Source organism: Rosa chinensis, chromosome 1, assembly GCF_002994745.2.
Source record: "Rosa chinensis cultivar Old Blush chromosome 1, RchiOBHm-V2, whole genome shotgun sequence".
Lineage (NCBI taxonomy): Eukaryota > Viridiplantae > Streptophyta > Magnoliopsida > Rosales > Rosaceae > Rosa > Rosa chinensis.
Window position 1 is genome coordinate 63,181,706 of NC_037088.1, and position 25,203 is coordinate 63,206,908.

At 41.3% G+C, this 25,203-nt stretch overlaps 3 protein-coding genes and 1 pseudogene across 3 annotated transcripts; 3 read left to right on the top strand and 1 right to left on the bottom strand.

Moving 5' to 3' along the window:
- Nucleotides 1-655: 655 nt before the first annotated feature.
- On the bottom strand, nucleotides 656-10,142 carry LOC112182312 (alpha-L-fucosidase 1). The gene is made up of 4 exons (XM_024320772.2): nucleotides 10,007-10,142; nucleotides 1,887-2,328; nucleotides 1,570-1,809; nucleotides 656-1,348 (listed from the first exon to the last, which is right to left on the bottom strand). Exons 2-4 carry the CDS (start codon nucleotides 2,273-2,275, stop codon nucleotides 667-669), a joined length of 1,311 nt encoding a protein of 436 aa, XP_024176540.1. The 5' UTR covers nucleotides 2,276-2,328; nucleotides 10,007-10,142; the 3' UTR covers nucleotides 656-666.
- Nucleotides 10,143-11,654: 1,512 nt separating this feature from the next.
- Nucleotides 11,655-13,124, top strand: LOC112171831 (3-ketoacyl-CoA synthase 6). Its single transcript, XM_024308950.1, has one exon. The coding sequence runs from the start codon at nucleotides 11,655-11,657 to the stop codon at nucleotides 13,122-13,124; it is 1,470 nt and encodes a 489-aa protein (XP_024164718.1).
- Nucleotides 13,125-15,911: 2,787 nt separating this feature from the next.
- Nucleotides 15,912-18,670, top strand: LOC112166360 (subtilisin-like protease SBT1.3). Its single transcript, XM_024303223.2, has one exon. The coding sequence runs from the start codon at nucleotides 16,210-16,212 to the stop codon at nucleotides 18,532-18,534; it is 2,325 nt and encodes a 774-aa protein (XP_024158991.1). The 5' UTR covers nucleotides 15,912-16,209; the 3' UTR covers nucleotides 18,535-18,670.
- Nucleotides 18,671-18,927: 257 nt separating this feature from the next.
- Nucleotides 18,928-24,896, top strand: LOC112171841 (annotated as a pseudogene).
- The last annotated feature ends 307 nt before the right edge of the window (nucleotides 24,897-25,203 follow it).

Here is a 25,203-nt window from a genome sequence, read left to right on the forward strand (position 1 = left end):
ATTCAAATTGTTTTTTATTAACTATGTCCGGGATCCTATTAAGACTAGATCTAGAACTGACTGAAGGGGACTTGAATAGTCTACTTATCTAAACAAGTGTTTGGAAACTGGACAAAAGTGTTTTAGAAGAGTGTGTTTAAATCTAAACTTGGAGCATACCTTTGAAACTTAAGGCTTCCTAATCACCGCTCATGCCTCACTCGATACTTAATGTTTAGACCTGGACCTATGATAGTTTAGAAGAGCTGAAAAGGAAAAAAGAAACAAACTTGAACTGAAAGACTAGAGAAAGAACAGATGATAGTCTTATCTTTGATTTTGACACACTACTTGTTCCAAGTCTATTTGATACCCTTTCTGTTTTTCTTTATTTTCTCTTCCTTTTTTTATTTTTTGTTACACCCCACCAAGATTTTGTTTGTGATGCCAGGCTTGCCAGCTATAGTTACCAAAATAGGGGAAAAGGGCAATGGAAAGTTACATCCAGATGTTACATATATATCACAAAGTGAGAAAAGGAGCTCAAGTTTCACATGCCAGGTATAATCTAACATAAGCGCAATCATATATTGTTCACTTTTCATAGTGGCTAACATTCTTTTGCAGAATGCGTTTGTTCAGAAACAAAGAGAAGTAGTGCCCATTTTATTCATGGGAATCAAAATATCACACACCTTTATCTGGGTGCCAATAGGGATCAAAATGCAGGCCAATGGATGAAATTAAAGGAAGCCCTCCTCTTGATTCTTTAATTCTAATTCTTACTGTTTGGCCATGGACTACTCCCTCTTCAAGTCTGTGAAGTCTCTTGTGACCCACTGTGGTTCCATTAACTACTATTTTACCATCGACACAAATTTCGTGCCGTTTGATCCTCTGACCTAGCCCAATCGCCTCTTGAATCCTGATCACATTGAACCTCATCCCTTCATCTGCTCTGAATTCAATCCAGTGGTCCTCTTTGTCACCATCCCTTGGAGCCCAATATGTCCACAAATGGTCACTGTCTAGCACATTCTCAGGTCCAAAACCTCCTCCTGTACCCCCTCTTTGGCTACTCACCTTGATGGAGCATTTCTTTGCTACATTGGTAGAAAATATGGTGTCGATTGCAATTCTGAATTCTCGGAGTCTTTGGACATCTACTTCGGATATGAGCCCTGTCAAATTAGGAGGTACGTTGAGTAGTAACACAGCATTTCGTCCTACTGAGTTATAGTAAATTTCGAGTAGCTGGCTTAGCTTCTTAGGTGACTCTGAACTATGCCAAAACCATCCTTTTCTGATTGAGACATCGCACTCTGCTGGCAACCAATCCGTCCCTTTTGGATCACCTTTGTTGAGATAACTGCATTCATTTAGAAGATATCAATAATTGGATGCGCGCATGGACCATGGAACATAGATGTCTGTCAATATTCTACATATATCAACATCCACCGAAACTTGAAAGTATGAGTTTTACTTCTATCCTTGTTTGAAGATAAACATGCATACACTTTGGACAATTATTCGACCCCAAAACTCAAGAAACATTGTATATCAAGCTAACAATACTTGGTTACTTACTCCTCAATGCTTGCATTCCCAATTGATAACGAGGTCCGATTGATGGTGGACCAGCATGTTTTCCCCGCAAACCCAGCCTCATTTCCAACCCATCTAACATCGGGACCAGCATCAGAAAATATGTTAATGGAACTCTGCAACTCCTTCACCATAGAGAACCAATCTGTAAAATAATAGGACATGTTCGGCGCATGTTCACCTTTATATCCATCAAACCAAATTTCTCTTAAACTCCCATATCTGTCAACAAAGAACAAATTAGATATAAACAGTTGACTACTAATGTGATGTAAATCATGTCAAGTAGCTCCAATTACCTACTGAGTAGCTCTTGTAACTGAGCCAAGTAGTATTCGTTATATGGCTTCTCCAGCCCATATCTGCGATCATGTCTGTCCCAGGGTGAGAGATACAGCCCAACGTCAATCCCACGGGGCTTAGCCGCATTAACCAACTCCTGAACAACATCGCCATGGCCATTTTTCCAAGGACTTCTTTCCACAGAATGGTCAGTGTACTTAGAAGGCCACAAGCAAAACCCATCATGGTGCTTTGCAGTAAGTATCATTAGTGATATGCCTGCATCTTCTGCTACACTCACCCATTGGCTCGCATCAAGCGCAACTGGGTTGAATATGGCTGGGTTTTCATGCCCGGTGCCACGCTCAAGGCCAGTGAATGTGTTCACTCCAAAATGGAGGAACATTATTATCTCCCTTTGTTGCCATTTCAGTTGTTGATACGTAGGAAGTGGTAGAACTGGCAAGGGTGGTGTTGTTACTTGCTCAAGCCTAGAGAATGTAAATGTGCATAGTGTTGAAGGAAAATCAAGTTTAGTGTGCCTTATCAAACTAGGAATAGGAATAGGAGAGAAGGTTCTAGATTTCCCAATCCTACACGGATTGGTATTCCTTGTAACATTAGAACTAGCACTTTGTAATCCCTATATATAGGGCTCCTATTCTCAATAATAAGAACACATCTCTCTCATCAATCTCTCTCAAATACATTATACTTAAACACGTTATCAGCACGACTCTAACCACAAAACAGAAAACCAAAACTCATTCACAAAGCAACCCCTAGCCCGAGCTAGCCGAGCCTTCGCTGCAGCCCGAGCGCCCGTGTGCTTGCAACCTTGCACAGCAGCCCCTGCTGCCCCCTTCCTGCAGCCCTGCGTTCCAGCCTGCTGCCACCGAAGCATCCCTGCTGCCCAAACAAGCCAACGCACACCCACTGCATTTTTTTTCCGTTCCTGTGCACATCCGTCTTCTTGCAAGCCTCGAAACGTCTAGTTCGGAAGCTCAGATCGAAAAACTTTCTTCATCAAAGTTGTTCGTCTCTGTCTCTTCCATCTAACCTCAGAATTTCAGCCTTATCGAAGTCATATTGAGATCTGTACACCAATCGAGGTACAAGCTGTTCAGAACAGAATCTGCTCCGAATTTTCACCAAGTAAGTATTCAAGAGTAAGTTTTGAAGTTCCTATAATTCAAATATTTCTTCTTTTCTCGGGGACTTGAAAACCTCCCTTCTTCTACATCCCACCTTTCTTATAACGTGGGTTCGATTCTTGAAAAGCGGAATCGTGGGGATTCAGGCAATTAACGAACTAAGAGCGTTCGTAAGACTTCGGACTAAGAGCGTCCGTAAGCATCGATTTAACGAACTAAGAGCGTTCATATGCTACGGACTAAGAGCGTTCGTGAGCATCTATTTTGACCATTCAAACATCATTGTTTCAGTCTAATCCAATTATTCTTGGAAATCGATTTCTTGGTAGCATAGCTCGGAAATCTTATTTATATTAGTTTTCGTGGAAGCATTGACTCTGAAACTAACTTGTTCTTGTTTCATCTTTCAGGATGTCAAACATGAACAAACTCGATTTTGTTCCATTGGATTATGCAGGCAAAAGGTACTTAATTTGGGTCATTGATATCGAGATCCACCTTATTGCCCGTGATTTATTGCATACTATCCAAGAGCTTTGTCCTATAGAAATAGCTCCAGACCCTCAAACTGAGAAAGATAATTCCAAGGCACTTGCCTTCATGAAACGTCACATGGATAGTGACCTACAGTTTGAGTTCATAAATGAGGATAGCGCCATAAAGCTTTGGCATGCGCTTCGCGAACTATATGGCAATGTTCGTGACTCCATACTTCCGAATACAGAAGCAGAATGGAAAGATCTTCGCTTCTCTGAATTTGACACGGTCATGCTATTTTATTCGGAAGCCCTCCGCATCAGAGTAATGATGCGTCTCTGTGGAAAGATGATCACAGAAGACCAGTTGATTGAGAAAACCCTCAATACCTTCCCCGTCTATGCTATGAGGTCCTCTGACTTATTCCGGACTCATGTAAATGCAAGACGGATCACAAGTTTCCAACAGCTTATTGAAGCTATGGCCACTGCTGAAAGACATGGCAATGAACTTGTGCAAAGAAGATTTGATAGGCTTCAAGATAGCTATCAAGAGCATCATCCTATGGCTAGAGAAAGTCTCCATAGACGTCATGATCCATACGATCGAAATGCTCAAGAAGGTAATCGCTCAAGGCGACAATCTCACGACCGTAGGAGGCGTGATTTTGAGGGAAATAGGGTTGGAAACCATGGAGCCAACTTTGGCCATGGGCACCACTTTCCAACGCCACCAGTCCTAGGGACTATGCATATTGCACCAATGCGCCTCAATCAAGGGAGAATCCTCTTTATGGTGTCTATTTCTGATATGGAACGTCTGATCAATGGACCTGAATTTGCAATGTACCTACGAAGGTAGTCGCATCATGGTGATCAAGACATCGAGTTCACAAAGAATTTAAATCTGGCGATGAAGACAAAATGCCGCAGATTTTTATAGTCTTTATTATTTCCAAGAATCATGTAATGGCAATTATGCCTTAAATCAATAAAATGACTTATTGTATTCACTTTTTCCCTCTAGGCGTACTCAAGAGTACTTGTGATGTCTAGGCAAGGTTTGATCTGAGAGAACGGTTTTAAAAGTGAGCAACGCTCCACCAAAATCTCGCCTTACCTTACCTGGTCACAACTAAATTGAAATTACCGAACGGATTGAATGACTACGATTTGTCTACAGTTTGATTTTTATGTTGGATTAGATTTTGGTCAAGAAACTTTGATGTACTCATTGGCTATTATTAATAAAATGTCGATTTCTTTTATCTCATGTCTTGGATATCTTTTTCGACTTTATTAGCTTACAAGATGTAAGAGCCAATGGTTTTCCTGCGGAAACGCATTGTGAGAATGGACAAGAGTTCCTTTGCATCACCTCTAATGACTACGGACATAAACGAGTCTTAGAGAAACTTATGTGTCGCTCTAGTGGGTTGTATGCAACCACTATTCGAGTCATTGAATCCAACCATGTCATGAGAGATGATTTATGGGATTCCGACACATATAGGCTTTGGCACGACCATTTGGGACACCCAGGTCGTGACATGATGATCCGTATATTAAAGACTTCACACGGACATCCCTTTTTCAGAACGAAAAGAAGTAAAACTCGGTTTTTGGACACCGAAGGAGCCCCTGGGCCTCACGGCGCCGTTCACCCCCAAATCCGGCCATCCTTGGCCGGCGCCGCCTTCCCCCTGCGGCCTCAGGGTGGCATTGACGCCACCAAGGCTCCTTTGTCTCCAACTTTTACTTCTAAAGTCAAATGTGACTTCATGGCTCAACCAAAATCCTCATTGGTTATTTCTAAAGCCCATTATTCATTCTGCAAAGCCTGCTCTTTAGCAAAGTTAGGATCGAGACCATCCTATGCAAAGGACACCAAAGAAAATATACCATTCTTGCAAAGAATCCAAGGTGATATTTGTGGACCTATTCAACCATCATGCGGACCATTTCGATATTTTATGGTATTGGTTGATGCATCGACACGCTGGTCACATGTCATGTTATTGTCCACAAGGAACGCTGCATTTGCTAAACTCCTAGCACAAATAATTAAGTTAAGGGCTCACCACCCTGATCATCCTATTAAGTCTATAAGATTAGACAATGCTGGAGAGTTTACATCAAAGATTTTTGATGATTATTGCATGTCCATTGGGATTGATGTTGAACATCCTGTTCCTCATGTTCACACCCAAAATGGTCTCGCAGAAGCCGCCATTAAACTACTACAAATGGTCGCTAGGGCATTGGTAATGCGCACCAATCTCCCTATTTCTGCTTGGGGCTATGCAATATTGCATGCAGCTGTGCTTATTCGTCTGAGGCCTACTGCCACTCAACCCTTTTCTGCGTCCTAGATGGTGACTGGGTATGAGCCCAATGTCTCACACTTACGCATATTTGGGTGCGCAGTTTATGTGCCAATTGCGCCTCCACAGCGCACCAAAATGGGTCCTCAACGACGATTATGCGTTTACGTTGGTTATGATTCTCCAATGATTATCCGCTACATAGAACCCTTGACAGGCGATCTCTTTACCGCAAGATTTGCGGATTGTCACTTCGATGAGACAGTCTTCCCATCGTTAGGGGGAGATGAGAACACCAATGTTCAACAGGAACGACCGGAATTGTCGTGGTCTGTCCCCACTCTGTCTCATCTTGATCCCCGAACCGCACAGTTCGAAATTGAAGTGCGGAGAATTCTCGATCTTCAGAACGTAGCAGAATCGATGCCTGATGCGTTTTCTGATATCGCTAAAGTGACGAGATCACACATACCTGCTGCAAACGTGCCTGTAAGGATTGATGTCCCTAAAAGTAGAGGACATGACGCCAACTCAAGAATGCATGAGCATGGCGCCAACGTCCCATCTCTCAATGATGGTGACGTTATGGCTAGGCCCACGGCTCCTGCCAGGAAGCGCGGGAGGCCCATAGGTTTGATGGATTCTCGCCCAAAAAAAGAAAGCGAGTTTGGCACAGAATAATCCATTAATCATCGATATAAATAATCCATCTCATGAGAATATTCCGGATTATGGTTATGTCCAAGAGACATCATTGGGGGACGCTCCAATGTCAGAACCAACTCCAGAGAATAGAGAGATCTCCATAAATTACACTAGTGTACATGAGATGATGGATAGAAATTCTATGGCGATTGATAATGCATTTGCATATCATATTGCGAAAGGGATTATAGAATTTGATGATATCGAACCTCGCTCTGTTGAAGAATGTCAACGAAGAGCAGATTGACCTAAATGGAAAGATGCGATCCAGGTTGAATTGGATTCACTAACAAAGAGACAGGTATTTGGGCCTGTAATGCAGACACCCCCAAGTGTAAAGCCTGTTGGCCATAAATGGGTCTTTGTTAGAAAGCGTAATGAGAAAAATGAGGTGGTAAGATATAAAGCCCGCCTTGTGGCGCAAGGTTTCTCACAACGCCCTGGAATCGACTACGAGGAGACATATTCTCCCGTAATGGACGTTATAACGTTCCGCTACCTTGTCAGTTTGGTAGTTTCCAAAAAACTTGACATGCAGCTTATGGATGTGATTACAGCATATCTCTATGGGGATCTAGATTCAGAGATATATATGAAGGTTCCAGATGGACTTCAATTACCCAAATCAAGTGGCTCTAAACCACGGAGCGCGTTTTCAATAAGATTAAAACGCTCACTATATGGATTAAAACAATCTGGACGGATGTGGTATAACCGTCTAAGTGACTACTTGATTGGGAAGGGATATATTAACAATGAAATATGCCCATGCGTGTTCATTAAAAGAACAAGTTCCGGATTTGCAATCGTAGCAGTTTATGTCGATGACATGAACCTAATTGGAACTCTAGATGAGTTGAAGGAAACTGCTAAATACTTGAAATCCGAATTTGAGATGAAAGATCTTGGGAAGACACGGTTTTGTCTCGGTTTAGAACTCGAGCACCGTAGTGATGGGATTTTGATCCATCAGTCTGCATATACTCAGAAAATTCTAAGGCGCTTTAATGAAGATAAAGCAAAGCCTGCGAGTACTCCCATGATCGGCCGTAGTCTTGAGCCCGGAAAAGATCCGTTTCTTCCAAGGGATGAGGACGAAGAAGCATTAGAGGCCGAAGTGCCCTATTTAAGTGCAATAGGCGCATTATTGTACTTAGCTCAATGCACAAGACCGGATATCTCATTCGCAGTGAACTTGTTAGCTCGACATAGCTCTGCGCCAACACGCCGCCATTGGATTGGTGAAAAGACAATCTTTCGATACCCAGGAGGTACGATTGATATGGGCCTATTTTATCCCTACAGAGAGAAAAGGAATGACGGAAGAATGGGATCGGACCCCATTAGGCATGAAGCCGCCGTCCACCACAACATAGTGGCCGGCCATGTTGCTGCCAACGCCGCCACCACCATCAAGGGTGGCCGGCCTCACCCTATCCCCCCTCCATCAAAACGACAATGATGTCTTGATGGGTTTTGCTGATGCTGGGTACCTCTCTGACCCTCACAAAGGTCGCTCCCAAACGGGTTATGTCTTTACCATGGGAAGTATCGCGATATCTTGGAGGTCTACAAAACAGACCCTTGTTGCTACTTCCTCGAATCATGCAGAGATTATTGCTCTACATGAAGCCGTACGTGAATGTATATGGCTAAGGTCTATAATTAGACACATTCAAGGAAGTTGTGGTTTGAAGTCTACCACAGATGAACCTACATGCATTTATGAGGATAATGCAGCTTGTATTGAACAAATGAAGTTAGGTTTCATCAAGGGCGACAACACCAAGCATATATCGCCCAAATTCTTTTATAATCAGCAACAACAATCACTTCTAAAGATTGAAGTGAAACAAATCCGATCAGAGGATAATGTAGCGGACTTATTCACTAAGTCGTTACCTATATCCACCTTCGAGAAACATGTGAAGAGCATCGGATTGAGAAAGTTATCCGAACTCCCACGATTATAGCAATCAGGGGGAGATATCGACATCAGGGGGAGTTATGATGTCTACATGTTCGATCTCGAAGAGTGAAGGACGTGTTGTGCTCTTTTTGTCCTTCGACCAGGATTATTTTTGTCCCACAGGGTTTTTGTTACCTGGCAAGGTTTTTAACGAGGCAACGGATGAAGCGTCACCACCAAGTTTGAGCGGCACAAGGGGGAGTGTTGAAGGAAAATCAAGTTTAGTGTGCCTTATCAAACTAGGAATAGGAATAGGAGAGAAGGTTCTAGATTTCCCAATCCTACACGGATTGGTATTCCTTGTAACATTAGAACTAGCACTTTGTAATCCCTATATATAGGGCTCCTATTCTCAATAATAAGAACACATCTCTCTCATCAATCTCTCTCAAATACATTATACTTAAACACATAGTTCAAAGAATGTGATTATGAACAATGAGCACCACTGTTTACCCATAATTCCTATGCTTATGGTTTTCTTCTTTGCTATCTATCTAAATTTTCTAGAGTAATAATATATAGGACTTTGGAATACTGAATTTGCAGACGTGTTTAGTATTTTAATCAAAACTCAGAATAGCACATTTAAACATTAATATAGTTTCCCTCCCTTTTGGAGTCTTTTATAGTTTAAAGAAGTCCTAAAAACCCAAGGAAACCTATCAATTTAACATTATTTGGTTTGGATTGAACTGTGAAACAATCATCAAACCTAATATAATTGGATTGAATGAAGTATCCTTCAAGTAAAACTAGTTTTAAATCAATCACACTTCAAAATTAATACAATGAGATCAAGATTCTCTCTACTGGAACAAATCTAAACCAGAGGCAAAGACAATAATAAGATTCTCTCTGGATGATCATCCAAGAGAAGTATTCCTAGGTGAGGGACAAACAATAGGGCCATGTAAGAAATATTCTCTAAATTAAGCAGGCTAAAAACAACAGGCAAAGACGATACCATTGATACTAAAAGCAGACTTTTCAAATGGACTTTTGTGTGGTTCACTTTATTCTTAAACTCTCATTGAACATGAGCTATGAACCAATAATTCACGGATTGGTTTTGCCTTTGTCTGATTGCTAGCCAAGGCCATTAAAGAAATAAGGGTGGTTTAGAGGAACATATTATTATGAAGGCAGCAAATTACATGTCAAATAAAATATCATGTAGGCCATAAAGGGTGGAGTTCTAAATCGTCATGAACCGACACTTGAATCAGGTTTTTAGTATTTACCAGTTCATCTAACCCATCTATGTATTTCAAGCCATGTATAAAATAAAGGAGGGTGATGCTTTGGTTCCTATTTAGGAATAGAACTCTATTGTCATTGATGAATGCTCATATTACAACTTGATGTGCCAATAATCCTAATACATTACACCATTTCTCATTTCTCAATTTCAGGTTGAGGCAGCGAAACACTGTGACTATTCATTATGAAATTACGTGCAGGAAAAATAAATAGAGAAAAAACAAGAAAAATCAATTGTAGGGTTACCTGTGGAATGGGGTTATGGACCTCTAGCAGAGTAGCAGGCCAGCTTATCAACCAGGAGCTATGCTTCTTTAGTGGATCAGCTCAACAGTAGGAGACTGTATTCCAGAGAACAATGCATGCCTAACCTATTAGCCCTCCTTGGGTTCCTCTGAGGTACATCAATGTATGAGATCTAGATTAGTTCAATACATACTAGTTCAATATAGAAGTAGATTAGTTCCATTCATCGGTAGACTAGTTTAGCATTATCTCAAGCTAGTCTACAACTGTAGGGAGCTCATATATTATTGTATGTAGTTGGTCTACATTTAATGTAACAATGCGTTAATGAGCAATACAGCTTTCCACCCCCTAAATGAAAAAAACAAACACACATGATATATAGTACACAAAAGATATAAACTAAAATTGAATTACAGCAAACAACTATTTATTCTGTTGTCTTCTTGGCTATAAGTTAGGAATCTGTGATTCAGGGTGATAGTTCCGGTTGGTTTTGTAGTTTTGAAATGTCTAATGACATTGCTGAGTCAAGTATATTCAACTTTGTTTTGAAGTAAACAAATTTCTCATCTTTTTAACAGTTAAGGAATATAGCACTACTAGACGTGAAAATCAATGAGATGCAATCACAAACACCAAAGATATGATCAAATATTTTAAACCTAGCTATAAGGCTATATTATCGATATCACCCGCCAATAAGAGAAATAAATCTTTTCACCCCGACCAGAGGACCATTCCCATGCTTTTGACATTTTCTTTACTAGTTTGTTTGTAGTTGGGGGAGTTGGTACTTACCCAGGACTTCCAATTTGCCAAGAGGTGATAATAACTTACCGGTATCCCGGTCCTCAAGATATGATCCTACAGAAACCACATAAATGCATAGACATGACGAACCAGGAGCATGCACCACCTTATCATGATAGACCATCGATCTATCATCTGATGTATCACGTTTTTGCTGCCTGAATTCAGCTCCATTGACGGTTGACTTCTTCCACTTTTGGCCTGTAATGAGTGGTACCTCCATGTCGTGGCGTGTTGATTATCTCGAATAACTATCGCTTTGAAGCCTACGCATTCAAATTTCACTAGCATCATGAACTAGATATAAAAAAAACAAAAGCGGTAGCCCCATGAATACTCTGCTGCTATGCAGATGGACTTGAAATTCAAACAACTGTTCCTGAGGAACATCATAGTTGTCAAAGCAGCAGCTAATCTGCAAGTAACAAAGCTCCAGAAAATCAAACAGATGTTAGCACTCCAAAACACACGCCAATGTACATCTTGATCTCTAGCAAAAGCTAGACACTTCTTTAAATATATTGGCAGTCTCAAAGCTCCAAAATCCAAACCAATCCAACATATTAATGGCTACTCTAGCACAAATTCTTGTAACTTTAAATTTTTCTGACACATGGTGACATGGTGAAACAGCACTTTGACTAGCTCTATTTATATGAAGTATGGCCATTGAAATATGTTTTTCTGGTTATTATTGCTATGCAATGAGTCTCACCTGCCAACTGCAATGGGCAATTACACTCCCCTTTTATACCCATCTGCACCTTTATTTACCTCTATCTCAACTTCCTTTCCACTACCAAAAAAATCTTTTCTCTTCTCTTTCTCATCTCCAATGGCACCTCTAGTTTCTAAGCAATGCCCCAACTCCACCACCCCTTCCACTTTTTTATCAAAGCAGATTCTTTCAACTCTCTCCCAAAGTCTAGGACTTTTGGTGCTCATACTTGTAACATCCCTTGAAGCCTTGTTTCTGCTCCAAAAAAGACCACCCATTTTTCACTTCATTAACCTCTCTTGCTATACCATCGTCTTCATCCTCAAGCCTTACCTCTCCAAAAAGACTCATAAAGTCTACTTGGTAGACTTCTCATGTCTAAAACCACCAAGCTCCTGCAAAGTCCCCTTCTCCAAATTCCTCAAGAACTCCTCCATGATTGAAGGTTTCGACAGTGAAAGCATATCTTTCATGGCCAACATCCTCACTTCTTCGGGCCAAAGCCAAGAGACCTATCTCCCTCCAGCTTTACACCACATTCCTCCCAAAACCCACCAACATGAATACATCAAAGAAGTTCACATGGTCCTTTTCCCCATCATGGATGACCTTTTGGCCAAAACCAAACTCTCCCCTCAAGACATTGACATCCTAATAGTAAATTGTAGCGGTTTCAATCCCTCTCCTTCTCTAGCCTCCATTGTCATTAACCACTACTCCATGAGAACTGACATCAAGAGCTTCAACCTCTCAGGAATGGGATGCAGCGCAGGCGCTCTGAGCATTGATCTGGCTCAAAATCTCCTCCAAATTCACAGGAACTCATACGCCGTTGTTCTCAGCACAGAGATTTTATCGACAGGTTGGTATGCCGGCCATGAAAAACCCAAGTTGATCCTCAACTGCCTCTTCAGAATGGGCAGCGCAGCCATTTTGCTCACAAACAAAAACCAAACATCCAAATCTCCAAAGTACGAACTGTTCAAAACACTCAGAACCCAGAAAGCCTGCGACGACAGAGCTTACCTCTCCACCATTCGAGAAGAAGACTCCGACGGAAAACTCGGCGTCACCATCAAACGTGATCTACTACAAGTCGCCGGCGAGACGCTCCGAGAAAACGTCACCGTTTTGGGGTCGTCAATCCTTCCATTATCTGAGAAATTCTGGCACGGTGTTTCGATAATCAGGAAGAGATTCTTAAACAAGTCTGAGGAGATTTACGTTCCGAATTTCAAGAGAGTGATAGAGCATTTTTGTCTGCCGGCGTCGGGGAGACCGGTGATAAGGGAAATCGGGAAAGGTTTGAAGCTTGGAGATAGGGAAATGGAGGCTGCTGTGATGACGTTGCACAGGTTTGGGAACCAGTCGTCTTCTTCGTTGTGGTATGAATTGGCGTACTTGGAGGGAAAAGAGAGGGTGAAGAAAGGTGACAAGGTTTGGCAGCTTGGGATGGGGACTGGGCCGAAGTGCACTAGTTTGGTTTGGAAGTGTATAAGGCCCATTGAGGGTGAGTCCAAGAAAGGCCCGTGGGCCGATTGCATCCATCAGTATCCATTTGAAGCCCACGGTGAAGGAGCTAATTAGGTGTGGACACTGTTTGGTTCAGTTTTGGGGGCTGAATCATAATATAGGAATTTGGACCAGTTCGGTTCGGTTTGATTTAGGCGTCCAAATCAATATGCCAGTGTAGGTTGGTTAACCCCTTTGTATATACTAGTGTGATTTGGTTATAGTTCAAGGAACTAGCAATTTTTCATATATGATTAAGGCGCCACGACATATTATTTATTGATAAATGTATGCGCAATTTGCAAATTCACAAAGGTACGTAATGTGAGTTAATATGTGTATCATTTTAGATGTTATAGCTAGTTTGTGTATACAAAATTAAGAACCAAAGTATCAAGCCATCAAGGGTTGGGGTGACTAAAACCACTCGATTGGCCAAAATATTGTCATTATTTCAAAATAAAAATGATTTCTCATATTAGCCCCAAATATAGAGTTCGTATTACTATTACTATCCCTAAGTAGAATAGGAATATGTAGGCATGTAGCAGCTAATTAGTTAACTAGGTATGTGTTTAATATAGTCTGTATTACTATCCCCAAGTAGAATAGGAATATGTAGTAGCTAGTCACATGGTGACCCTTTGAGGCAATGAGAACAACCAACGTACTGATTAAGAAACTTTTCAACCTAGACAAAGACTGATTTGGTTTGTTTTTCTCAAACTGACAGAGCTTAGTTTGTTCTCCAATAAATTATAGCTTTAATTGAATGCTACAGAAACCAAATGCTGTGATTGATGGATGTTACGAAAAACAAATGCTGTGATTGATGGAGGTTACTGAAACCGAATGACTTAACGTTTCATCATCTTCTCTATAGGTCTATATGCTGCAATCCAAGTTCATCATCATAATCACTCTAGTTTTTGAAGCCTACATGAAGCTCGTAAACCCTAGCCTTCATATACACACCACTTTAACTTCATTTGATTCACGAAGAAGGAAATTTATTCATTTATCTTTTCTATGAAAAAGAAAATGCAACAATTTTTCATTCTGATGTTTGGTAACGTAAGAAAAGTGGGGGAGTATTCAGAGTACCGCCGTGTATTTGCACCAACACAAATAAATGGTTAGATTGCATTAAATACACTTTTTCTTTATTAAAAATAAAGTTGATAATAAATATCAAGGATTGAGATTATTTTATAAGGGTTAGGTCACTTGCACTGTCGGTGCATAGAATAATTTCCAAAGGAAAGTTATCAGAAAGTTGTTAAAAAATTTGTAAATAATGTAATAAATAATATGTTGTCAATAATAAATGCAATGAAAGAATAAGAGAAAGTGATTTATTTAGAGTTTGGAAGTAATCACTTTCCTCTTTATTTTCCATTCCTTCAAGAAATGATTTCATTTCTTTTTGTATCCAAACACAAGAAATGAAAAAGTTTCATTTCCTAATACTTACTTTCGGCGAATCGAACGTGACATTTATGTTGCTAATAGCATATGGAGCTTTGTCTTCTCCAAGACAACAGTCACTGCCTCATTTACAAATTGGTAACCTACTGAAGTACTGATCGTATCATGTTTAACAGAGGATGATCATAGACAACTATCCGTCCTTAAAGCAAGTTACGAGAGAGTTTTACATCCGTATATCGTGTAAAGTGTTCATACAAATGCCTCGGTGACAAGTATATAATTACGGTTAAAGAACTGCTGCAGCGAACCACCGTCACCGCCAGAGTAACCACTGCTGCCCGATCACCGTCCAAAATACCCTAATGGCTGGAGCTTGCCTTATTGCTGGGGTTTCCAACGTGGATGTACCATGGCCTTTAAGAAGAGAAAGCTGACCCCCATGTGTGTATTTACTGCTCGCTCTCTTATCAGAAAGGATTTAATGGACCTTTACCCTTTGATCTGTGCCATTGAGCTGTCACACTTGCCCTTCCCCATCCCCCACACCAACAACAATAATTGACTCACCCAGTTACTCTGATTAATATTAACGTTACATTAATACTGGTCTTTCTAATTAGTTGAAGGGCAACGTATGCTCTTAAAACAGTGTTTACCTACTCAGTAATGATTTCATTCTCCCCATAACGACTTTTGAAGCTTAGCTTCCTCATACTTGAGAACTTTACTTTTCGCCCTTTAATTAACTTTCCCTAGGAATCTTTAAGAAGTATGGATCACCTACACTCCAGCCTCATCAATTTTGTTTGGAAACAAAAAATTTCAATCATACCCGACATCTTTCTGGAAAAGTCTTTAGTACATTTAACATATCGATACATAAATAATAAACCAATTCTTTATAATAGTAAATCATTACCTACGATTGTAGATTAACTTGAATTCAGCTGGTTTACTGATGCATCTAAAGAGTATCTATAGATAAAATTAATTTGCTAAATCTATCGACACCTTAATGTATCGTAGATGAATTCCATTTTGCATTCAAGCACCGATTGCGGAGAAACCCAAAGACGTGTTTTTGGTTCCATCCCTGCGGTGCTCAGATGTGTCTATGAGCATCTTCTGAAGGTGGGACAGTTTGATCATACCCCGGTACAAAAACAACCCCCACCCATATTAATGTAGGCATTGTATGCATCATGGTCTCTCAGTACCCTTTACCCAGTGTAGCTAAGCTTATATTATTCCAGTTCTACCCGCCACCTTACTTCTCCTTTTGATCATTGGGTAGATGGCATTGTCAATGTGACAATGGCAAGACATTGATCTCCTTGAACCACCATAGATACCACTACCTAGGCTAGAACTATAAGAAATTAACCAATGTTTCTGGGTTCAAAATGTGATTAAATTTGCCCCATTGATCATAATCTTCTTTTGGTTTGTGAATATGAGAATTCAATTCTACAGTAATGACAACCATTAGCCAACTCTCTCTCCAAAATCTGCTCAACAGTATGGCATTGATGAAACAACCAACCATCTTTATTACCAGCACAGGATTGACACAGTACCAAAGGTCCCCTCCATTCCCCCTAAATATTTCAACCATCTTTATTTCCTGGATCCTCTACTCTACGCTCCTCACACTCCACTTCCCACTCACTCTTCTTTCCCTCCTTCATTCTTCAGGGAAGAAAGATCACTCTTCTTCCTCACTTGAATCATGAAAATGGTTCAAAAACCAGTGATCAAATGGCTGGTTCTGATTCTAACAAGCTGTGTCTTCTTCAGCATGGCCCTCTCTGCAAAAACCCAAACTTACATCATCCAAATGGACAAGTCCGCCAAGCCTGAATCCTTCACCACCCACCTCGATTGGTACTCATCCAAAGTAAACTCAGTACTCAACAAACCAGAAAAAGGAGACGATCAAAACCAAGACAGAATCATTTACACTTACCAAACCGCCTTTCATGGCGTCGCAGCTCAACTGAGCAAACAAGAAGCAGACCTACTAGAGCAACAAGACGGAGTCTTGGCTATATTCCCAGAACAGAAGTACCAGCTCCACACCACCAGAAGTCCTCTGTTTCTCGGGCTCGAACCACACGACAGCACCGCCGACAACGTCTGGTCCCAGCGAGTCTCTGACCATGACGTCATCGTAGGAGTACTCGACACGGGAGTCTGGCCGGAAAGCCAGAGCTTCAACGACACCGGAATGTCTCCGGTTCCGAGGCGCTGGCGCGGCGCATGCGAGACCGGCCGCGGCTTCACAAAAAGCAACTGCAACAGGAAAATCGTCGGCGCCAGAATCTTCCACCGGGGGTACGAGTCCGCCACCGGAAAAATCAACGAGAAGATGGAGTACAAGTCGCCAAGGGACCAGGACGGACACGGGACCCACACCGCCGCAACCGTCGCCGGATCTCCCGTACGTGGCGCCAATCTTCTCGGCTACGCGTACGGTACGGCGAGAGGAATGGCGCCGGCGGCGAGGATCGCGGCGTACAAGGTGTGCTGGGTTGGAGGTTGCTTCAGCTCTGATATAATGGCAGCGGTTGATAAGGCCGTCGAGGACGGTGTCGATGTTTTGTCTATTTCTCTTGGTGGTGGAGTTTCCTCGTATTACCGGGATAGCTTGTCTATTGCGGCGTTTGGTGCGATGGAGATGGGAGTTTTTGTCTCTTGCTCCGCCGGGAACGGTGGGCCAGACCCGGTGAGTCTGACTAATGTGTCACCTTGGATCACCACCGTCGGTGCTAGCACTATGGATAGGGATTTTCCGGCCACTGTGAAGTTGGGGAATGGGAGGACTATTACTGGAGTTTCGCTTTATAGAGGGAGAATGAAGCTTGACGCAAAGAAGCTGTACCCTGTTGTGTTAGCGGGTGGGAATTCGAGTAGCCCCAATCCGAGCTCGTTGTGTTTAGAGGGTACTTTAGATCCGAAGAAAGTTAAGGGGAAGATTGTGATTTGTGATCGTGGGATTAGTCCTAGAGTGCAGAAGGGAGACGTGGTGAAGAATGCCGGAGGAGTTGGGATGATCTTGGCTAATACGGCTTCGAATGGGGAGGAGCTGGTTGCTGATTGTCATCTGATTCCGGCGGTTGCGGTGGGAGAGAATGAAGCAAAATCGATCAAGCATTACGCCTTAACAAGTCCGAAAGCAAAGGCAACTCTAGCATTTGTTGGTACTAGACTAGGGGTTAGACCGTCTCCCATTGTGGCTGCATTTTCGTCAAGAGGGCCTAATCTTTTGAGTTTTGAGATTATGAAGCCGGATTTGGTGGCGCCGGGAGTGAACATTATTGCTGCTTGGACTGGGGCATTGGGTCCGTCGAGCTTGGCAACGGATCGCAGGAGAGTGAAGTTCAATATCTTGTCCGGGACTTCAATGTCGTGTCCTCATGTGAGTGGGATTGCTGCTTTGCTCAAATCTAGGCACCCCGAATGGAGTCCAGCCGCGATCAAATCCGCCTTGATGACTACAGCTTATGTTCATGACAACACACATAAGCCTCTGGAAGATGCCTCAACAGCTAAAATTTCAACCCCTTTTGATCATGGAGCTGGACACATAAACCCGAGGAAGGCTCTTGACCCGGGCTTGGTTTATGACATTCAGCCCCAGGATTATCTTGAGTTCCTCTGCACACAAAAACTAACCCCAACGCAGCTCAAGGTGTTTAGCAATAGCACTTGCCGTCACACTCTGGCCAATGCAGGGGACCTCAACTATCCCGCAATTTCCGTTGTGTTTGTGGAGAACACTAATGTCTCTGTCTTGACAGTTCATAGAACTGTCACTAATGTTGGCCCTGCGGTTTCGAGTTACCATGCCATAGTTTCGCCATTCAAGGGTGCTTATGTGAAAGTTGAGCCGCGAATTCTGAAGTTCACCAAAGCTAATCAGAAGCTGTCTTACAAAGTGACCTTTACTACAAAGACTAGGCAGACGGAACCTGAGTTTGGAGGTTTGGTGTGGAAGGCTGGAGTCCACAGAGTTAGAAGTCCAATTGTTGTGGCATGGGGGATGCTGATATGAGTCATGGTCTGGAGTTTTTTGACATGAATGAATCTCAACGGATGGTTTTATTGCTTTTGCTGAATAAACAAATTTTCTGTAAACAGCCTTTAATTTTAAGCTCACTCAATCCATATTTTGTCTAGTGGGTGGTTAATTAGCCTTCTCCATGATCATCTAGCTTGTGTGATCATTAGAACACGAGCATAACAGTGTCATGTCTACTGAAATGAAATGTGGGATTAATATGGAGTTCAAATCTGATTCTTGTGGTAGACTTGATCAGAATTCAGACTCCCCCGACTCTACGTTTTCACAATTCTTTGGTGTGATGCTTTGAAAAATAGGCTGATTGGACCTTCTTGGACTCATTGTTAATGGGCCACGTACAAGTCCAAACAAATATGAGTACTTGTGCTAGCTGTGAATCTAGGGTTTGGCTATTCGGTCAAACAATATGTGAGAGTAAAACAAAGTGTATAAACAACTTTTGCTTGTGCAGTTTTACCTAACATCCCTTTGGAATCCCCCGCCTGGTAAAACTAAAAAAATCGAAAAGAGAAGTGCACTGTTTCGCAGTCGTCTGATTCCGACCATCAGTCAAAACCAGTCCAATTCTTTAATGGTCTCGACTCTCGACTCTCGACTCTCGACTGGGAGTAATTGATAAGCATCCATCCAACAATAAGAGCAAGTTGCACTAATAGTTTCAGTTTCCAGCATCAGTTTCAGTTCTTACACTAGACTAGTCGATCTTGTGTTGATCACATGATGGCTTCTTCATCTTCATCTGGTAGTCGTTGCAAGTATGATGTCTTCATCAGTTTTAGAGGGGAAGACACCCGCAAGATCTTCGTCGGCCATCTTTACAGAGCTCTGCAACAGAAAGCAATCAACGCCTTCATCGATTCTGAAGGGCTCAGTAAAGGCAACAAGATTTCAGAGCTACTCACATATATTGAGGACTCGAGGCTTTCGGTTTTAGTTTTATCTCAAAACTATGCATCTTCCACTTGGTGCTTAAAAGAGCTCGTCAAAATCCTGGATTGCATGGACACGATGAAGCAGATAGTGGTGCCTATCTTCTACCAAGTAGATCCCTCTGATCTACGAAAATCGATGGAAAATTTGCAGAAGCGCTCGCCATACATGGAGAAAATCCTAGCCTCGACAAGGAAGAGTTGGACAGCTGGAGGTCCGCTCTAACAAGAGTTGCGGATCTATCTGGCTGGGATTCGACCAAATATGGGTGAGTAATCTTCCTTCAAACTCTCAGTTACTCTCAGTGGAATTCTTACAAATTTTGCCTCGTAGCTATTTCTCTGGAGTTTAATTTCTGATATGCTTCTCTGTTACCATAAAAGCCACCTGTTTCTTTGTAATAAAATCGTGGATTCATACTAACTGAATTTCAAATGTTTTGAATCAACTAAGCTCTATGAAGTTCATTTTTCTTCAATTTCTATTCAAGGTTTGTGTGCTATAACTTATGATCCCCTTCTCTTAATCAAATTGTACTTTTTTGGTTTAGTCTTATGTATTTAGTTTTTTGTGGTAGCATACATGCATTAATCTTGGAAACTGTAAGTTTAGATACTTGACTCTGATAAGATTACTACAAATTATCAACTTAGTTGTCATCACATTTTAGTTTAGTTCTATGTCACTTTATGTTCTTAGTACCTGTTTCACAGTACATCTTGCTTTGAGAACTCTTTAATTTACAAACACAGTTACGCGGTTTTCTAACTTTTCAGGGATGATGGCAAGCTTATTGAGGAAATTGTTGAAAATACTCTGAAAGAACTGATCAACACATCGTCGAGTAAAGCCAATGGCTTGGTTGGAATGGATTCCCACATTGCAGAAATGAATTCAAGATTATGTCTTCAGGTGAATGATGTTCGGGTTGTTGGAATATGGGGTATGGGTGGTTTAGGAAAAACAACCATTGCTAGAGCTGTTTACGACGAAATTGCTTGCCAATTCGAACACTCTTGCTTTCTTGATAATGTCAAGGAAGCTTTTATAAGTAAGCGTGAAGTACAAATGCAGGTTGATCTTATATTCAGATTGTTGAAGGAAAAGGTGCAGAGTGTAGATTTGGACAGAGGTCGGAAGATGATAATGGAAAGGCTAGGTATGAAAAAAGTCATAGTTGTTCTTGATGATGTGGAAACTTTTTCCCAAATTGAAGCCTTGCTTGGAAAACTACATGCATTTGGTGAGGGAAGTAGAGTCATTGTAACAACTAGAAATAAGCAATCGCTAAGTGGAGTTAATGAGACATATAAGCCTACTTATCTAAGTGATGTTGAAGCTCTTGAGCTATTTACGAAATATGCCTTCAGAACAAATCAACCCAATGGAGACTACGATCATCTCTCAAGGCGTGCCATAGAATATGCTCAAGGTTTGCCTTTAGCACTTAAAGTCTTGGGGGCATTTCTTGATGACAAAGATGTATGTGAATGGGAAGCCGTGCTAGAGAAATTGAAGAAAATCCCACATATAGAAATTCAGGATGTGCTTAGAACAAGCTTTGATGGACTAGATCATATAGAGAAAGAAATATTTCTAGATATTGCATGTCTCTTTAGGAAATGGAACAAAGATTTTGTCACAGAATTTCTAGATAGTTGTGGCTTCTTTCCCCGCAATGGATTAAGGGTTCTAGCTGACAGAGCACTCATAAATATATCAAAAGACGATGACCTCACCATGCACGATTTACTACAAGAAATGGGTAGAGAAATTGTCCGCCTAGAATCTCCAAAAGAACCTGGAAAACGCAGTAGGTTGTGGAGTTATGATGATGTTAGTCGTGTATTGACTCAAAATACGGTGAGATATTCAATCATGATCATTTTCTAGCTTGTTTCCATTTTATATGTGTACATAATGTTTGGTGGAAAGATTCAACTTTGACGAAAATCAAATTCATGGGATTGTTGTATTAACTTTCTGATAATGTTCTAGATATTTTGCACCAACATATAATTTGCTATTGGTTATGCAGGCGACGGATGCAGTTGAATGCTTAATCCTAGACTTGTCGAACTCAAAAGTCAACCTATGCATACATACTGGAGCATTTGTTGGAATGACGAAGCTAAGACTACTCATAATTTATTATTCATTCTTCAATATATGTGATTCCTTCGACTATGACTATGACTATGACTATGACTGTGACGAAGGCTATTTTGAATACGTTAAAAGCAGTGAGGATTTTGGGATGGATGTTTGTTGGAAAGAGGATTTTTGTCCCGTTGATGGTTGTAAACAACTCTGGAGGGGGGACTTGAAGTGTCTTTCTCATGAATTGAGGTTTCTCTTATGGCATGGATGCCCACTAAAGTCTTTGCCATCAACCTTTATCCCGAAGAATCTTGTTAGACTTGACATGCGTGGTAGTCACATTAAACAACTTTGGGAAGGAATCCAGGTACAATGATCCATGCATATTTTTCTTGTTTGAAAATTATTAATTTCTATATACCCCATTTATGAATTCCTGGTGTTTTAAATGCAGCCCCTGCAAAATTTGAAAATCATCAAGTTAAGTCACTGCCAATACCTTGTTGAAATCCCTGACTTAATTGAGGCGATAAATCTGCAGAAACTATTCCTTGATGGCTGTTCAAGTTTATTTGAGGTTCATTCATCCATTTCTGCTCTTCAAAACCTTCATTTCTTGGATCTAAAGGGGTGCAAGCAACTTAAGATTCTGCCAAGCTGCATTCATATGAAATCTCTACGGATCCTTCGTCTATCTGGCTGTTCAAATCTCGAAAAGTTTCCTGAGATTTCAGAGGTTATGATGAAGCTAAAATGGCTTTATTTAGATGGGACTGCAATTAAAGAACTGCCCTCATCTATTAACAATCTCACTGGAATTGTTACTTTAGATCTGAAAGGTTGCACAGAACTTAAGACTCTACCAATCAGCATTCTTATGAGTTCTCTTCGGATCTTTAACCTCGATGGCTGCTCAAATCTTGAAAAGTTTCCGGAGATTTCAGGAATCATGAAGGAGCTACCAGAGCTTTGTTTAGATGGGACGGCAATAAAAGGACTGCCCTCATCAATTGATCAGCTTGAGGGGCTTAAACACTTAAGTATGCGGGACTGCGAAAGCCTTGAATTTCTTCCCGACAGTATCTGTAATTTGGCAGACCTTAAACATCTGGATCTCACAGGTTGCACAGAACTTAAGACTCTACCAACCAGCATTCATATGCGTTCTCTTCAGACACTTAACCTCGATGGCTGCTCAAATCTTGAAAAGTTTCCGGAGATTTCAGGATTCATGAAGGAGCTAGTAGTGCTTGGTTTAGATGAGACCGCAATTAAAGGATTACCCTCATCAATTGATCTGCTTGTGGGGCTTAAACACTTAACTATGCGGAATTGCAAAAGCCTTGTCTCTCTTCCCGACAGTATCTGTAATTTGGCAGACCTTACACTTCTCCATCTGTCTGGGTGCTCAGCACTTCATAACTTGCCTGAGAAATTGGGAGACTTAGAATCCTTAGAGGACCTGGACGTAGATGATAGTGGTGTAAAACAACTTCCATTCTCTATCCTTCGTGTGCGTTCCGTATTATCATGTATTGGGTGTAAAGAGATGACGGCACCCTTTTCAGCATGGCCATCATCAGTGGAAGAATATTGTAGTTACTCTGTTCTGCTACATCTTGATTTAAGTGACTGCAATCTGTTGGAGTTATCAGATGGTATTGCTCATTTATCTTCATTGGTAACATTAAAGCTGTGCAGAAACAATTTGGAGAGCTTACCTGTGACAATGAATCAACTTGGTTGGTTAACGCATCTTGAATTGGAAGCTTGCAAGAGGCTGAAATCAATACCAGAGCTTTCATCGAGTATAAATTACATAGATGCACATGATTGCACAGCTTTGGAAACAGTTTCAACACCAAAAACTAGAAATCTTGACTTCAGATTTTCTAATTGCTTCCGGCTGGTACAAGCAAATTTGTTTAGAGATATTGTTGAAACTCATTCTCTCAGACAGGTCTCTCTCTCTCTCTCTCTCTCTCTCTCTCTCTCTCTCATGTAAAACTGACACACATACAGGTCCCAAAATTAAGTTTTTATTTGTTGTATAGGATAATCATCTGCGACCTCTGTGCTTCAACATGTGTCTTCCTGGAAGTGAAGTTCCAGAATGGTTCAACCTTCGGGATACGGGATGTTCAGTAACTTTCCATGTTCCACTGAATAGTTTCAATAGCAAGCTTTTAGGATTTGCTATATGCATTGTTATTAACTTCAGTGGTGCTCGTCATGATGTATCTAAAATGTATGGAAGATGTAATTGGACCTCAAAAGGAAATTGGGGTGAGCAATACTTCTTCCAATTAGATTTGGTTGGCCAGCAGTACAGAACTCACAGATTTCTAGAGTCAGATCACATGTTCATGGGATATATGTCATGGTCTGAATATGGCTGGATTGCAAAACATAGATTAGATGCATTTACGATTGGGGTAGAAACTGGAACATATTTTCCAACACACGGTTGCTTTACTAGTAGCTGCGGTGTTCGTTTAGTTTATGCTAATCATGAGGAGATGGGAAATAGCGTGACACAGCCCTTAATTCCTGTGGATAGCCGGGAAGGGGGAGTGGATGGCCAGAGAATGGAGGATGCGGTGCAGCAGGGGGAGGATTCCTGTGCTAAAGGAGGGGTGTCAGGGCTTGGAGCACCGTTTTTTCCGAACCAGCTGGAAATAAGAGAGAGTGAAACAGAGTGGGAGGCAGAGTCATCAGAGTCGGGTGAAGGGAGAGGCAGGTATCAAACATTGGAGATGTTATTAGAGCCACAGATGGAGGGTAAAAAAGAGGAGATAATGGTGGTGGTGGAGCAGGGGGAGGGGTGCCAGGTGTTAGGGTCGGCATTCTCTTTGAGAAAGAGAGAAACAGAAAGAGAAGGAGACAAAGTCACCAGAGTCTCTGATGATGGGGAGATATCGGAGTTGGGCAGCCACAGTGGTCTGGTGGTGCCAAATTCACAGAGTGAGGGCAAAGAAGAGAAAGAATTGATTGGGGACGAGTCATTGGCTGGAAGAGGGTTGTTAGGGCCACTATGCAGCTGCTTCTACTGGCTGGGTGAAGTATGGCGTGGAAAGAGAGAAGTAGCAGAAGCAGCGGAGTTTGGCTTGCATGAAAGGAAAAAAGAATAGTTGAAGAGGTGACCGTAGTGATCCAAGTTTAGTTTCTCAGTAAAAAGCTTATGCATCTCTCTGTGCTGTCTTTGATGATCCTTAAGATCTTCATGTAATTATACCAATTTTTTGCAACTGAGAACTCTCCAACAATAAAAAAAGAAACACTCATTGCTCTGCACAGATTCATTCGTATGAGTTGTTTTGTTGTAGTATGTTGATAATGATGCGAGTTTTAGTGGTATATATGTTCACATAAAATTTCCAACTAAGCAAGCAGTACTAGGAAACTCAAGTTTTAAATCTCCTTACCCATATATTGTATTTTCAAACTTAGATCAGCATCTGTTGTTGGCTCCCTGAACTGTGCTATTGTAGCTTTTAGCTTTTAGTGGAGAAATTCACTAAGATTTTTTCCTCTATCAAATTTGATGTTTAAGTTGGGCTTGCAAATTTTAGGGGAAGATGTATGAGTTTGGATAATCTGGAATGGTAC

Coding starts and splice junctions, on each gene's coding strand:
- LOC112171831 (XM_024308950.1), top strand. CDS start 11,655: ATGGCACCTCTAGTTTCTAAGCAATGCCCCAACTCCACCACCCCTTCC.
- LOC112182312 (XM_024320772.2), bottom strand. CDS start 2,275: ATGTTCCTCCATTTTGGAGTGAACACATTCACTGGCCTTGAGCGTGGC. Junction 1,810..1,886: donor TTACAAGAGCTACTCAGTAG/GTAATTGGAGCT, acceptor CTTTGTTGACAG/ATATGGGAGTTTAAGAGAAA. Junction 1,349..1,569: donor GGGAATGCAAGCATTGAGGA/GTAAGTAACCAA, acceptor AAATGAATGCAG/TTATCTCAACAAAGGTGATC.
- LOC112166360 (XM_024303223.2), top strand. CDS start 16,210: ATGAAAATGGTTCAAAAACCAGTGATCAAATGGCTGGTTCTGATTCTA.